At 45.6% G+C, this 14,776-nt stretch overlaps 1 protein-coding gene across 7 annotated transcripts in view; it reads right to left on the bottom strand.

Moving 5' to 3' along the window:
• snx21 (sorting nexin family member 21) overlaps positions 1–14,776 on the bottom strand; it is a 55,887-nt gene that overhangs the window by 38,050 nt on the left and 3,061 nt on the right. For 6 of the 7 annotated variants that reach the window (XM_072514626.1, XM_072514619.1, XM_072514620.1 and 3 more), the window contains exon 2: positions 9,419–9,683. In XM_072514626.1, coding sequence (XP_072370727.1) covers positions 9,419–9,683 — 265 coding nt within the window. Of the gene's footprint in view, positions 1–9,418; positions 9,684–9,804; positions 13,295–14,776 lie in introns of those variants that run through there. The other variant, XM_072514621.1, reaches the window with a different exon arrangement.

Raw genomic sequence — 14,776 nt, forward strand, 5'->3', positions numbered from 1 at the left:
ACTTCTGGATTCCAAACAAATTTTAAAAGCAGCTCAACTCGAAATTAGATAGAAGATGAACCCAAGAGATTATTGTCCTCCTGACCACCACCGCCCCTATCCCCCCGGGCAAGATTTTCCACTTCCGGTCGGGACCCTGACATCGGGATTTAATCCAGGTCTGATCCCACACCAACAGAGCAAAGAATGTCACAAAAGTCAAGTCTGGATGCTTGGATACGAGAGCACTGGTACGAAGAAAAAGAAACTTATCGTTCAAAAAATTCTAGTGTGGCCCATGAAAATCACCTCTTGCTGTTAGTGCCAAGTGACCAGTCAGCTCTTGACTCAAGTGTTTCACTTGCATTTGCAGGTCATCTTGAGATTGTTTCCAATCCAATCACGAGTACTGATAAGAGGTCATTATTTGAAATTTGAACTCCATTTCTTCCTCCACAGATGCTATCTGCACACCCTAGTATTTTTGGCACTTTGTTTTATTTTAATCAAAGTATACAAGAGCAGACATAACCAGTGGTATAACTGCCAGCTTAGCCTACTCTAAAATAGGTGCTGCTGGTAGCTGAAGTATTAAGGTAGCATCAAATAGAATTTATTTCCTTGAATGCTTCGATAAACATTTCTTTGTTGGTGTTGTGGAATGATCTTCCTGACATTGCCACATCCTTGGTCAGGCATATAGGATAACATTTTACCTCAGTGCTACTGACTCACTGATCCTTATTATCAAATTACTTTTCATCCAGTTACTTTACTCAGATCTACTGACAGCTATTTTTCAGAAACAAGCTGAAGGCTGTGTGATAGGAGTGCTTTGCAGATATTATAAAAAGTTAGGAATGGTCAACGGCTAACTGCAGATACGAGCAGAATCTCTCATTTGCATATATATTTGGAAAGCAATGGAGTGGTGGTTTGGGCTGCAGTGGAATGCTTAATGGAGTTTAGTGACTGAGGAATTTTGGTAAGGAGGGAATGAGGTGATCCTTTGAATACGGTCGGTGATCCTTTGAGTACAATTACAGTTGGGTAAGTATTTATCACGTCCCCTAGGAAAAAATTACTTAATTGCGGGAGGATCAGGATAGGAATCATGCCGGAACAGCTGGCACAATTCGCACTGATTTTCACATCCAAAAATGACACTTAAGTCATTTTTTGAACTATTCCGCCAGCTGTGTTGGCTACAATATTATTTACTTCTAGGAGCAGCACGGTAGCATTGTGGATAGCACAATTGCTTCACAGCTCCAGGGTCCCAGGTTCGATTCCGGCTTGGGTCACTGTCTGTGCGTAGTCTGTACGTCCTCCCAATGTGTGCGTGGGTTTCCTCCAGGTGCTCCGGTTTCCTCCCACAGTCCAAAGATGTGCAGGTTAGGTGGATTGGCCATGATAAATTGCCCTTAGTGTCCAAAATTGCCCTTAGTGTTGGGTGGGGTTGCTGGGTTATGGGGATAGGGTGGAGGTGTTGACCTTGGGTAGGGTGCTCTTTCCAAGAGCCGGTGCAGACTCGATGGGCCGAATGGTCTCCTTCTGCACTGTAAATTCTATGATAGTCTATGATTAATATAGGACAAAGGTTCGGCACAACATCGTGGGCCGAAGGGCCTGTTCTGTGCTGTATTTTTCTATGTTCTATAGAACAGTCCAAATCTTTCCAATCTACCCTCACAACTTAAGTTTCTCATGCCTGGAACCATTCTGACGTCTTCTGCACTCTAGGTGTTCACATCCTTCCTAGAGTGGCGCCCACAACTGTGCACAATACCCCAGCTAACTAGTGCCATGTATAAGTTCAGCATAACCTCCTTGTTCCTCTTGTATTCTATGCAATTTATTTAATAAAACACAGGAAACTGGTTTAACTGGTATAATCAATGAAGCAAAGAAAAAGTTAGCCCCAGGACGTTGTTAACAATTAACTGAATCATGCCAGACCATATACAAGCCATACTGGTCTAAACTCAGAATTGTAAATCAATGCATTGATCTAGTATTCAGAGGCGAAAACCCTCGATTGGAGGTGATTCAGAGTAATTTTGTTGCCCGCCCTCATTTCCATTGCAAATCTAATATAATTTTAAAAACCACAATCATCCAAAACATACTCGAGAATGACAAAATGGAGTTTAAACACAAGGCAATTCCTTTGGAATGATTCACTGAACACGGGAAGAAACAGCATTGTGTACCAAGCACAGGAGGCTGAAATATAGAATTGGGGACAAAGAAATAAAAACCAAAAGTTTAATTAAAAATTGTTAAAAAGTCATCATTTAACATGTAACATTCAAATACAAAGCAGAGTTGTTTTGTGGTTACATCCACATAACGTTGCAATGTGTTAATTATTGGCTTTGAAGTTAATGTATGCTGACTGCTGTTAAGTCAAATGGCTCCCAACCTTGTTAAAGCAACAATAAATTATTTTTATGGCACATTATTACTCCTTGAACTCAAAATCTTCTTTGGAAAAGAGTCCACAATAATAGGAACGATTTAACTGTAAAATATCCCAGTGTAATTTTGGGCACCATTGGTGGGGTGTTTCTCAACAGCCACATTGCTGAGATCGCAGCCCATATTCAACCACACTTAGTGCCGGAAATTAGCCCCAACGAGCTTCATTGCTGGCAGCAGCTTTCACTTTGGGCATCATGCCCAGGAGGATTGTCGTCCAATATTGGAAGATGACCAGCGATCTCCACCGAGCTGCAAGGGTAAGTTACCACCTCTCTCCTGGCATCACTTCTGCCTGCTACTCCTCAAATTCCCAACCCCCCTCCCCCACAAATCACTGGCTGACACCTCGCACCCTCCCCAATCCAATCTTCATGCCAGCTCCACAGAAACCCCTGGCACCAAAAAGCACAGCCCCTTCATGTATGGTGTAGTGCCCACACATGCCACCTGCTATAGACCCCCCACCCATCAAGTATGTGGCTCACAATGCCCTCTTTTTGTTCCTGCAGGAGAAGATAGCCCATCATAAGCCAGAAAGGGCAAAACAGGAGGGCAAAACAGGGGAGCAAAACACCAGAGATTCAAGTCCTCACACCCATGAGGAATGGACCCAGGAGATCGAGGGGTTGTCCGAGGAAAGAGCAGTCACTGACATCGAGTTGTGCTGCGCCACCAAGGCGAGGATCCACTGCCCCTTCACTCAGATGACCTGTCTCAAGTGAGTTGTTCATGTCAGACAAAATGATCCTTCCCCCCCTCACTGACCGCCTATCCATCTGATGGGGCCAGGCCATCCGGTGTCGGTTTCCCTCTCCCTACTGCCACCCCCACCCTCAAGAGATCTGAGGAGGAGAGGTCCGAAGAGACCACGATCGATGCCATCACAGCCATCATCTCCCCTTCCACCAGCATTGAGACACACATCTTTGTTGCTAATTTTCTCCTTGGTTTAATTTCTCTGTTTTGTCCCCTTTGCTCGAGTCGCCAGGTATCTTTATGATACTGCCACGTGGTTCATGTCCGATTAACTCACATGATTGATAACCTCACATGAGCCTCGGTGAGATCACTCGTATTTATCAGGGGTCTCTGTGTATGATTATCATCTACAGATTATTTCTTCCATCGAGCTCTGGCAATGTCTTATCAACATCAGATATGCTGAATGCACATTGACAATGAACGTTAAGCAAGTTACAACTGGTAGCACCATTCCTTGCTTGAGGGGGGGAAAAATGAACATGTGTCACAATGATGTAAACAATGGACCATAAATATTCTGAATTACATTCTGCTTCTAACAATTTTTTGTACATCCCTATGCAATCATTCTTTTGGCACGCCTACGTACTGTATCCAAGGATTCATGTCATTAACCAATCTCTGGCAACGTTTGTATTAGGTAATAGGAGGATGTAAAACTGACTCAGTGAACACATTAATATTCACTTTCAAACTACAAAAAACAGGAAGCCATTAAAAATCCTTTCAATCTCTTTGACTAAGAACCTAGCAGATTTTAGACCCTTGTAGATCAAGTGCGGAAAGAAGAATGCTGCTCTCAGTATCAACAGGTCTCCGTTGGTCTTTCTTTTATTGAGATTCTGCATGGGTCAGTTGCTTTACCATGTTAAATCTGATTTATGTAGTCTGCCCCTGAGCTACAGAAACCAACAGAACTTCTGGATTCCAAACAAATTTTAAAAGCAGCTCAACTCGAAATTAGATAGAAGATGAACCCAAGAGATTATTGTCCTCCTGACCACCACCGCCAACACCGCCCCTAATCCCCCGGGCAAGATTTTCCACTTCCGGCCGGGACCCTGACATCGGGATTTAATCCAGGTCTGATCCCACACCAACAGAGCAAAGAATATCACAGGGTAAGTTACCACCTCTCTCCTGGCATCACTTCTGCCTGCTACTCCTCAAATTCCCAACCCCCCTCCCCCACAAATCACTGGCTGACACCTCGCACCCTCCCCAATCCAATCTTCATGCCAGCTCCACAGAACCCCCTGGCACCAAAAAGCACAGCCCCTTCATGTATGGTATAGTGCCCAAACATGCCACCTGCTATAGACCCCCCACCCATCAAGTATGTGGCTCACAATGCCCTCTCTTTGTTCCTGCAGAAGAAGATAGCCCATCATAAGCCAGAAAGGGCAAAACAGGGGAGCAAAACACCAGAGATTCAAGTCCTCACACCCATGAGGAATGGACCCAGGAGATCGAGGGGTTGTCCGAGGAGAGAGCAGTCACTGACATCGAGTTGTGCTGCGCCACCAAGGCGAGGATCCACTGCCCCTTCACTCAGATGACCTGTCTCAAGTGAGTTGTTCATGTCAGACAAAATGATCCTTCCCCCTCACTGACCGCCTATCCATCTGATGGGGCCAGGCCATCCGGTGTCGGTTTCCCTCTCCCTACTGCCACCCCCACCCTCAAGAGATCCGAGGAGGAGAGGTCCGAAGAGACCACGATCGATGCATCACAGCCATCATCCCCCCTTCCACCAGCATTGAGACACACACCTTTGTTGCTAATTTTCTCCTTGGTTTAATTTCTCTGTTTTGTCCCCTTTGCTCTTGAGTCGCTAGGTATCTTTATGATACCGCCACGTTGTTCAAGTCCGAGTAATGATCAATAATCCAATACATCGATTAGTAAGATTTAAATCAAAGCACATTTATTATACACAGTGATCACTACTCATGCACAAATTCTATGTTTAAGCTACTTCTACAACTAACAGGCCTATACTTAACTTGGAACTGGCCCACCAGGTCAGGGAAACAAATGGCCTTTCGTTCGGGTTCTGAGCCTGCAGGATTCGAAGTTGGTACAGATGGATAGCTAGGAGCGCCTATCTCGTAGTGAGCGTTGAATTAAGACTTAGGAGTTTGATGATCACTGGAGTCACTGCACCGGTCACGGTCAATGTTGGTTCGTTGTTGCTGGGTGACCCGGGCAGGACAAAGAGCGCGAAGAGGTGGAGAAGAAGAGCGATTTGAACTTGGGGCTCAATTCTTATAGTCCCCAGGGGCTTCGCGCCTTTCGGGGCAGACCCTGTACCTGGTCCCAAGTGATTGGACTTTGTCCCAATCGCTTGGTTCGATTTTCTCCAATGCTGGAGCGGTTCCCTGATCGATGGGCGGTCTTGAGGTGCTCGTCCACCTCCTTTTGTGTAGGCTCCTGCTGGCGCCGAAGAGTCTGGTTTTGCTTTGTGTGTCTAAATGTTGCTTATTGTTCCCAGGGATTGCTCATTAGTATGCAGATGGCTGTTGTTTTGTTATGCTGATGGTTGCTGGTATCAATATTGTCTGGCCTTTCCAGAGGTAAATACGCAGCCAACCTGCAGCTGCTGGTTTTTGTCTTGTTGGCTGACTTTCCCATCAGCCTTTGCCGTTCGCCATTTTGAATTGGGAGTTGGCCATTTTAAGTGGCTACACCTCGGTGGGCGACATCGGTGGTTAGGCTTCTGGGGCAAATCTGGTGAACACCACACAATTGCTGACGCACAACAGCTGAAGGAAGGAACATCCAAGGGAGACAACTGTTGGAGGTCTGCTGGATTCTGGTGCCGAGCATCAGGACAAGGTTACCACAGAGTTGATGCAGATGATAGCACACAGCTCTGAGATTCAGGAGGGGATGTCAGCAACATTCCAGCGAGTGCATAGCCGATTGGGGAGTCCCAAAGGCTCCGGGCACTGGAGATGATGCCGACAATGCGTGGCACCCAGGCCAACACTGCTAGGGTGGCAACTGCAGTGGAAAGCCTGGAGAACAACGTCTGAATCTTGAGTGGTGGTGTCCAAGGCATGGCTCAGTCTGTAATGACCATGGCTGAGGGCCTCAACATCATGAACCAGTCACCAAGGGTAATGTCACAGATGCAAGTGGACATTGCCGATGCACTGCAGAGAAGGAGCATTGCTGAGGGTGTCCTGATTCTCACGGCTGTGTGCTATCATCATCATGTGTTCAGACAATGGGGAGCTTCCAGGACTGGCAGAGCCAGATGACTCAGAGGCCTCTGGAGCTCACTCCAGCTGCCCCCTTCCCACTCCGTCCCATGGAGACCCCAGGGCCACACAGGCACCATCAGGGAGGAGAAAGTTCTGGAGGCCAACCTGGGACCTGCCATCAAGGAAACAACAACAGCCTCCAGTTCTTCCGAATCCCCCACTCTAACACCTGCAGATCTCAAGGGCAGCGGGCAGAGCAGAGTGTCACGGCGACGCCTGCCACACAAGTACGTCAGCCAGGCCATCCCTGCTCCAGGCCTTCCAGAGGATGTCTGCCAAAGGCATTAAGGGACTCAGGGTGAGGAAAGCAGCAGGCTGCCCCCAACTCTAATGTGCATCCTGGGGTCACACCTAGACGTAACACGAGATCACAAAGATGAAGAAGAGAGAGGATCACAGTGGGCATGGTTGTTACTATCTGTAGCTCGGGGGAATGGAAATGTCAAATATGCACTACTAAATCATGTTACACCTGATATATGACAAGCCTCCGTCAAGTTAATCTTCACAGCAGGCCTAACACCCCCTCCCCCGGGTGCATGTTCCTCCTCCTCCAGCATGTCGCCCTGCTGCTGTGCCAGATTGTGGAGGGCACAGCAGATCACCACAAAGCTGGAGACCCTTTGTGGGGTGTACTGCCGTGCACCACCAGAGTGGTCCAATCAACAGAACTGCATTTTGAGCAGTCTGATGCACTGCTCAATGACAGCACGGGTGGCAACATGGACCTCATTTTATCGGGTCTCTGTCTTGGTCTCCGGCCTCCGCACTGGCATCATCAGCCAGGACCTCAGCAGGTACCCATTTCCCCCAAGAGTCGACCCGTCATCCTGGGGTGGTCCTCGAAGACACCAGGGATCTCCACGTGCCCCAGAATTTGGCTGCCACGCACCCTCCTGGGAAGAGTGCATATCCGTGCATGATCCGGAGGCAGAGGCCACACACGAGTTGAGCATTCAGGGAGTAGAACCTCTTCCTGCCCTGGTGCACGCAGGGCAACATGGGTACCACTTATTGCCCCCTGGACCGGAGGTATCCCGGCGATGGCGGAGAATCCTGCAGCCCAGGCAGCTTGTTGGGCCTGGTCCAGCTCAAAGTTGATACAGTCTGATACCCGGGCATATAGAGCATCCGTGATCTCACAAATGCACTCGTGGGCTGTAGCTTTGGAAATGGCACACAACCCCCGCTTGAGACCTAGAATGATCCGGTTGCATAAAAGTGCAGGGCTGCAGTAACATTCATGGCCAGTGGGAGCAGGTTTCCTTCTCCTCCAGGGAGTTCCAAGTCCATGAGAAAGGGGCACAGGTGCCGCACTGTCTCCTGCGGCACATGCTGTCGGTCATTTCATTGAAAGACCAACGATGCCTGTACACCTTGGGCTGTCGCAGGCCTCCTCCTTTGGGTTCCTCCTAAGCCTGATGGGTGGCGCTGTACATGGGGTGCCGCCTCCAGCCTGCGCGACGCTGCTGCCGCCTGACATTATAGGTCTACCAGGGCAGGCCTGTTTATGGATCTTGGGAAGGTGGTAGAAGCTAGCTGTACAGTGATGAACAATAATATATATCCTGACAAAATACATGAGCATCAAGGTGAATGTAATGGAAGAGGACGTACAAAATGAGAGCTTGGAAGATCAAAGGATATCATGAATACACAGCATGAGGTGAGCTAATAAAAAGGGCTTGGTTAAGAAGGGAGTGAAGAGGAAGAGAGTATTCTGCTGTTGGGTAGATCAGGGTGAAGTAAGCAGTGAACAGTGTGTTAGCTCAGCTGTGGTAGGCTGTGTTTCTAAGGCATAAGTCTTGAAATTTGGATGAAATATTCAACTGGGATGTTCATGCGGGATTGATCCCTCATTGAATCATTTCCCCATTTTCCTCAAGGTGTGTTTGTTGAATTGTGCTTCACTCTGGCCTTGCATGATGTGAAAGTGCAGCATGTGTACCATTCTGATATGGTGACAGTCATGAGCATGGATTGTCAACTTTGTTTGTGACGTTCCTGGAAACAAGTATCTAACTTTGTATCTACCGGGCAGCGCGGTGGTTAGCACTGCTGCCTCACGGCGATGCGGACCTCGGTTCGGCCCCAGGTCACTGTCCGTGTAGAGTTTGCACATTCTCCCCGTGTCTGCGTGGGTCTCACCCCCGCAAGCAAAAGATGTGCAGGGTAGGTGAATTGGCCAGGCTAAGTTGCCCCTTAATTGAAAAAAAAAGAATTGGGTACTCTAAATTTATTTTTTAAAACTTTATATTTACACCAAATATGTTATTTCTGTTCACATTTTAATGCACATTTTCCAAATGCTAGATTTCAATTTCTGCAGCTGTTTCCTTTAAACATTTTTGAAAAGGTGAATGAAAACATAAATGTTCATAACTAGCAAAAAAACATGAAGGCGGATGAGGATAAACATTTTCATGCTGACTCTTTCAGCGAGGTTCCAGAGTAACAAAGCTTGTGGAGGCATAGAACAATTTGGGCAGCAACTTCTTGATTTAACTACTTTTGTGCAAATGCTAGAGGCTGCTTACTGATTTACTCCATATTACTCCATATATTACTCCATATAAGGGCTTCAGCATTGTTCCCATTGCAAAAAATAATGTTCCAATCTGCCATTCAGATCAGTTCCACCATATGAAGATGCGATGTCATTCAATTTTTAAAAAGTTGAATAGATACTTTCAAAATTTGTCCCCATTTGAGACCTAGTAGGCCCACTAAATTTATGAAACTTTTTTTTAAGTAATAATACCATCCAGTAGTACTTTGGTTCACAGTGCTAAGTTTAAATGCAAGTAATAAAATCTTGATGTGAACAGCGTATGTGGTCATATTCTTTCATAGTAACCATAATAGCGGCATGAAAAATTGGAATTTTAAGAACTTATGCCTACATTTTTAAAAGGAACATTTACCTGTATAATCAATCCCATCACTCTCAAAACTTTGTAAAAACTCAGGGCCACTGTTCATTGCAGCTGTTTCACAACAGTCCTCATCTGCCAAACCTGCGTCTCCAAAACTCAGGGTCCCACTCAGGCGTGCAGAGAATCCCTCTGTGTCATCATCAAGTTCTGATCTTTCAGGGAAGTCTTCCACTGATTCCTCAGTTGTGTTGACTTTTCTAACCGTCGTTCGAAGCTTGCGTATGATTTTTGACGCCATGCCAGACACCACACTCTGTAAGGTACATTAAAAAGAAAAGCAACAATCTCCAGCCGACAGGTTACAAAGCATCGCAGTACATTAAAGGTGAAGTCAATTAAATCAACAATGGAGAGTAAACAGGAAAAGCACTGACCCATGAGAAGGTATATTGTAACATGGAACTCAGTGAGAATATGATAAGCTTCGATGACTGGATAACGACATTGTAAAAACATGTGGGCAAATAGAACAAAACTGTAATACCCTGGGGGCATCACACTAACATATTGTGCTACCCTGGGGAATCACAGCAACATGCCTTACTAACCTGGGGGAATCACAGTAACAAACCATACTACCATGCAGAATCACAGTAACATGCCGTACTAACCTGGGGAATCACAGTAACATATCATACTACCCTGGGGAATCACGTAGTACACTGTACTACACGGGGCAACCATACGATACTACCCTAGGGACTCCCAGAAACATACTGTGCTACCCTGCGGAATCACAGTAACATACCGTACGACCCTGGGGAATCACAGTAACATACTGCACTAGCCTGAGGAATCATAGTAACATAGCATACTACTCTGGAGAATCAAAGTAAGAGACCGTACTACCCAAGGAAATCACAGTAACATACCACATCACCTTGGGGAATCAGAGTAACATGCCGTACTATCCTGGGGGTGAATTACAGCAAAATATCATATTACCCTGGCGAATCACACAAACATACCACACACCCTGCGGAATAACAGTAATGGACCATGCTAACCTTGGTGGGGGGGGGATCTACCAAACTACCCTAGCAGTAAATCACAGAACATACCACATTACCCTGGGGGTAAATCACAGTAACATACTGTACCACAATGCAAAATCACAGTAACATACATATTACCCTGGAGAATCATATAACAGATCGTACTATCCTGCAAAGAACATTATAGCACAGGAACAGACTCTTTGGCCCAGTGCCGATCCAGATTCTTTATTTAGACATACTACTTTTTGCCCAAATGATCTGTATCCCTCCATTCCCCGCCCGTTCATGCGTCCATCAAAGTACATCTTAAATGTTGCTATCGTGCCTGCCTCCACCTTTGGCAACGCGTTCCAGGCACCCACCACTCTTTGCGTGAAAAACTTTCCCCCTCTCACCTTGAACCTGTGCCCCCTTGCAATTGAGTCTTCCACCCTGGGAAAATCTTCTGACCGGTCACCCTGTCTATACCTCTCGTAATTTTGTAGATCTCAATCAGGTCTCCCTTCAGGCTTCGTCTTTCCAATGAAAACAATCCGAGTTTATTCAAGCTCTCCTCAGTTAGTGCCGCCAGACCAGGCAACATCCTGTAAACCTTCTTTGCATTCTCTCCAAAGCATTCACTCCTTCTGGTAGTGTGGGGACCAGAACTGCCCACAATATTCCAAATGTGGCCTAACTGAAGTTTTATACAGCTGTAACATGACCTGCCGACTCTTGTACTCAATGTCCTGGCCGATGAAGGCAAGCATTCCGTTTGCCTTCTTGACCACCTTATCCACTTGCATTGCCACTTTCATGGAACTATAGGCCTGAACGCCCAGGTCCCTCTGTATGTCAACGCTCCTAAGGGTTGTGCCATTTTCTGTATAATTCACACCTGCATTTGATCTTCCAAAATGCATCACCTCGCATTTTTCCGGATTGAACTCCATCTGCCATTTCTCTGCCCAACTCTCCAATTTTATCTATATTCTGCTATATTCTCTGACAGTCCTCTTCTTTATCTGCAACTCCACCTATCATAGTGGCATCTGCAAACTTGATAATCAGACCATCTACATTTTCCTCCAGATCATTTATATATATTACAAACAACAGTAGTCCCAGCACTGATCCCCGTGGAACACCACTAGTTACAGATCTCCATTCTGATAAACTCCCTTCCCCTGTTACTCCGTCTCCTGTTGCCCCGTCTCCTGTTGCCAAGCCAGTTCTTTATCCATCTAGCTAGCACACCCCGAATCCCATGCGTCTTCACCTTTTGCACCAGTCTGCCATAAGAGACCTTGTCAAACGGCTTATTAAAGTTCATGTGGACGACATCCACAGCCTTTCCCTCATCAATCAATTTTGTCACCTCCTCAGAAAATTCTATCAAGTTGGTAAGACATGACCTTCCTCGCACAAAACCATGTTGCCCATCACTAACAAGTCCATTCACTTCCAAATGTGAATAAATCCTACCCCTCAGTATCTTCTCCACCACTGATTTCAGGCTCACTGGCCTATAATCACTTGGATTAACCCGCTTCCCTTCTTAAACAAAGGGACAACATTGGCTCTTCTCCAGTCATCTGGAACCTCACCAAGAAGATGCAAAAATATCTGTTAAGCCCCCACCTATTTCCTCATTTGCCTCCCACAGTAACCTGGGATATATCCCATTCGGCCCAGGGGACTTGTCTACCTTAATGCATTTTAAGATATCCAACACTTCCTCCTTCATTATTCTGACATATCCTAGAGTATTCACACACCCATCCCCAACCTCAACATCCGTCATGTCCCTCTCCTTGGTGAATACCGATGCAAAGTACTCATTAAGGATCTCACCCACTTCTCGGACTCCATGCATAACTTCCCTCCTTTGTCCTTGAGTGGGCCCTCTTTCCCTAGCTACCCTTTTGCTCCTTATATATGTATAAAAGGCCTTTGGATTTTCTTTGACCTTGCTTTTCAATGACATTTCATGGCCTCTTGTAGCCCTCCTGACTCACCGATTGTGTTTGTTCCTACTTTCCGTATATTCTTCAAAAGCTTTGTCTGTTTTTAGTTGCTTAGACCTTATGTACACATATTGTATTGCTCTGCAGAATCTTGCGACATACTGTACTACCATGCAGAAAAACAGCAACATACCATACAACCCTGGGGGATCACAGGAATTTGCCATACTATGTTGCAGAATCACAGTAACATAACACTTTATCCTGCAGAATCACAGGAACACACCGTACTACCCTGGGGAATCACAGTAACGTACCTTACTACCCAGCAGAATAACAGTAACGTATCATACTACAATTCAGAATCACAATAACATATGATACTATCCAAGGAAATCACAGCAAGAGACCAGAGTACCCCGAGGAATCACAGTAACATGCCATACTACCCTGGGTAATCACATAAATATACCGTAGTACCCCGAGGAATCACAGTAATATATAGTACTACTCTGGGGTATCACAGTAACATATTGTGCTACCCTGGGGAATCACAGCAACATGCCTTACTACCCTGGGGTATCACAGCAACATGCCTTACTACCCTGGGGTATCACAGTAACATACCATACTACAATGCAGAATCACAGTAACATACTGTACTACCATGCAGAATCACAGTAACATACTGTACTATCCTGAGGAATCACAGTAGCATACCAGAGAACCCTGGGGAAACACAGTAACATTCCATATTACCCTGAGGAATCATGGTAACATACTGTACTGCCCTGAGGAATCACAGTAACATATAGTAATATCCTGGGGCATCACAGTAACATACCTTACTACCCTGCAGAATCACAGTAACATACTGTACTTCCCCAGAGAATCACAGGAAAAACCTTACTACTCTGGCGAATCACAGTTAAGTGACTGTATTAACCTGGGGAATCACAGTAACATACCGTACTACCCTGCAGAATCACAGTAACAAACTGTACTGCCATGCAGTTTCACAGCAACATACCGTATTATCCCGAGAATCACAGTAACATATATTGCTCGGAGGCATCATAGTAACATACCGTACTATCATGGGGTGAATCACAGTAACATGCCATACTATCCTGGGGAGATTAACAGCAACATACCATACGAACATGGGGTGAATCACAGTAATATACCATACTACACTAGAGAATCACAGTAGCATACCTTACTACCCTGGGCAGATTTGCAGCAACATACAATAATACCCAGGGCATCACATCAACAGACCCCATTACCCTGGGGAATCATGATAACCTGCAGTTCTACCCGGGTTCAATCACTGTAACGTACCATATTACTGTGGGGAATCCCCGTAACATACCATACTACCTTGGGGATCACAGTAACATACCGTACTACCATGGGGGGAAATGACCGTACTACCCTAGGGGGAAATGACAGTAACATTCTGTTATACCCTGGGGGGAATCAATGTTACATACCATCTACCCTGGGGGAATCAGAGTAACATACTGTACTATCCGGGAGAATCATAGTAACATATGTTATTAACCTGGACAATCACAGGAACAAACCTTATTACCTTGGGGGATCACTGTGACATAACATACTACCTGGGAGATTAAAGTAACAGACTGTACTACCTTGGGGAATCGCAGTAACATACCATACTACCCTGGAGAATCACAGTGACATAAGGTATTAACCTGGGGAAACATATAAAGGTGGGATTGAATGACAGTAAGATACCACCCTAGCAACATATAATATTCTTGAGTATCATAGTCGTATACCTTACTAATCTGGACAATCACGGTAACAAACAGTACTACTTTGGAGAATCAATGAAGCATTTTGTACTTCCCTGGGGAGTCACAAGAATATAGCATGATACCCTGGGATGAATTGCAATGACATACCATAAGGTAAGGTAAAGTCGCCGTAGTCCCAGATGACCATAGGCTGCTTTTTCCCTTAGAGGGGAGAGTTGACTGGTGGTGATTTAATCTGAGGATCAGCACGTATCAAGCGAGGAGCAAGGTTAACAAGGCAGACCTTCATGAATAACCTCACAGTAACATACTGCACAACCCTGGGGAATCACAGTAACATACCATACTACCTTAGTGAATCACAGTAACATACCGTACTACGCTGGGAGAATTACAACATACCATTCTACCTTGGTTTATCACAGGCACATACCCCACTATCCTTGAGAATCAGAATAACATATTTATCACCGTAGGGAATCTCAGTAACATACCACACTACCCTGGGATGAATCACACTAACATACGTAGTATCGTGGGGAATCATATTGTCATACCATAAAGTAAACAGTAAAATCGCCATAGTCCCAGATGATCATAGGCTGCTTTCCCCCT

Source organism: Scyliorhinus torazame, chromosome 8 (assembly GCF_047496885.1).
Source record: "Scyliorhinus torazame isolate Kashiwa2021f chromosome 8, sScyTor2.1, whole genome shotgun sequence".
Classification (NCBI taxonomy): domain Eukaryota; kingdom Metazoa; phylum Chordata; class Chondrichthyes; order Carcharhiniformes; family Scyliorhinidae; genus Scyliorhinus; species Scyliorhinus torazame.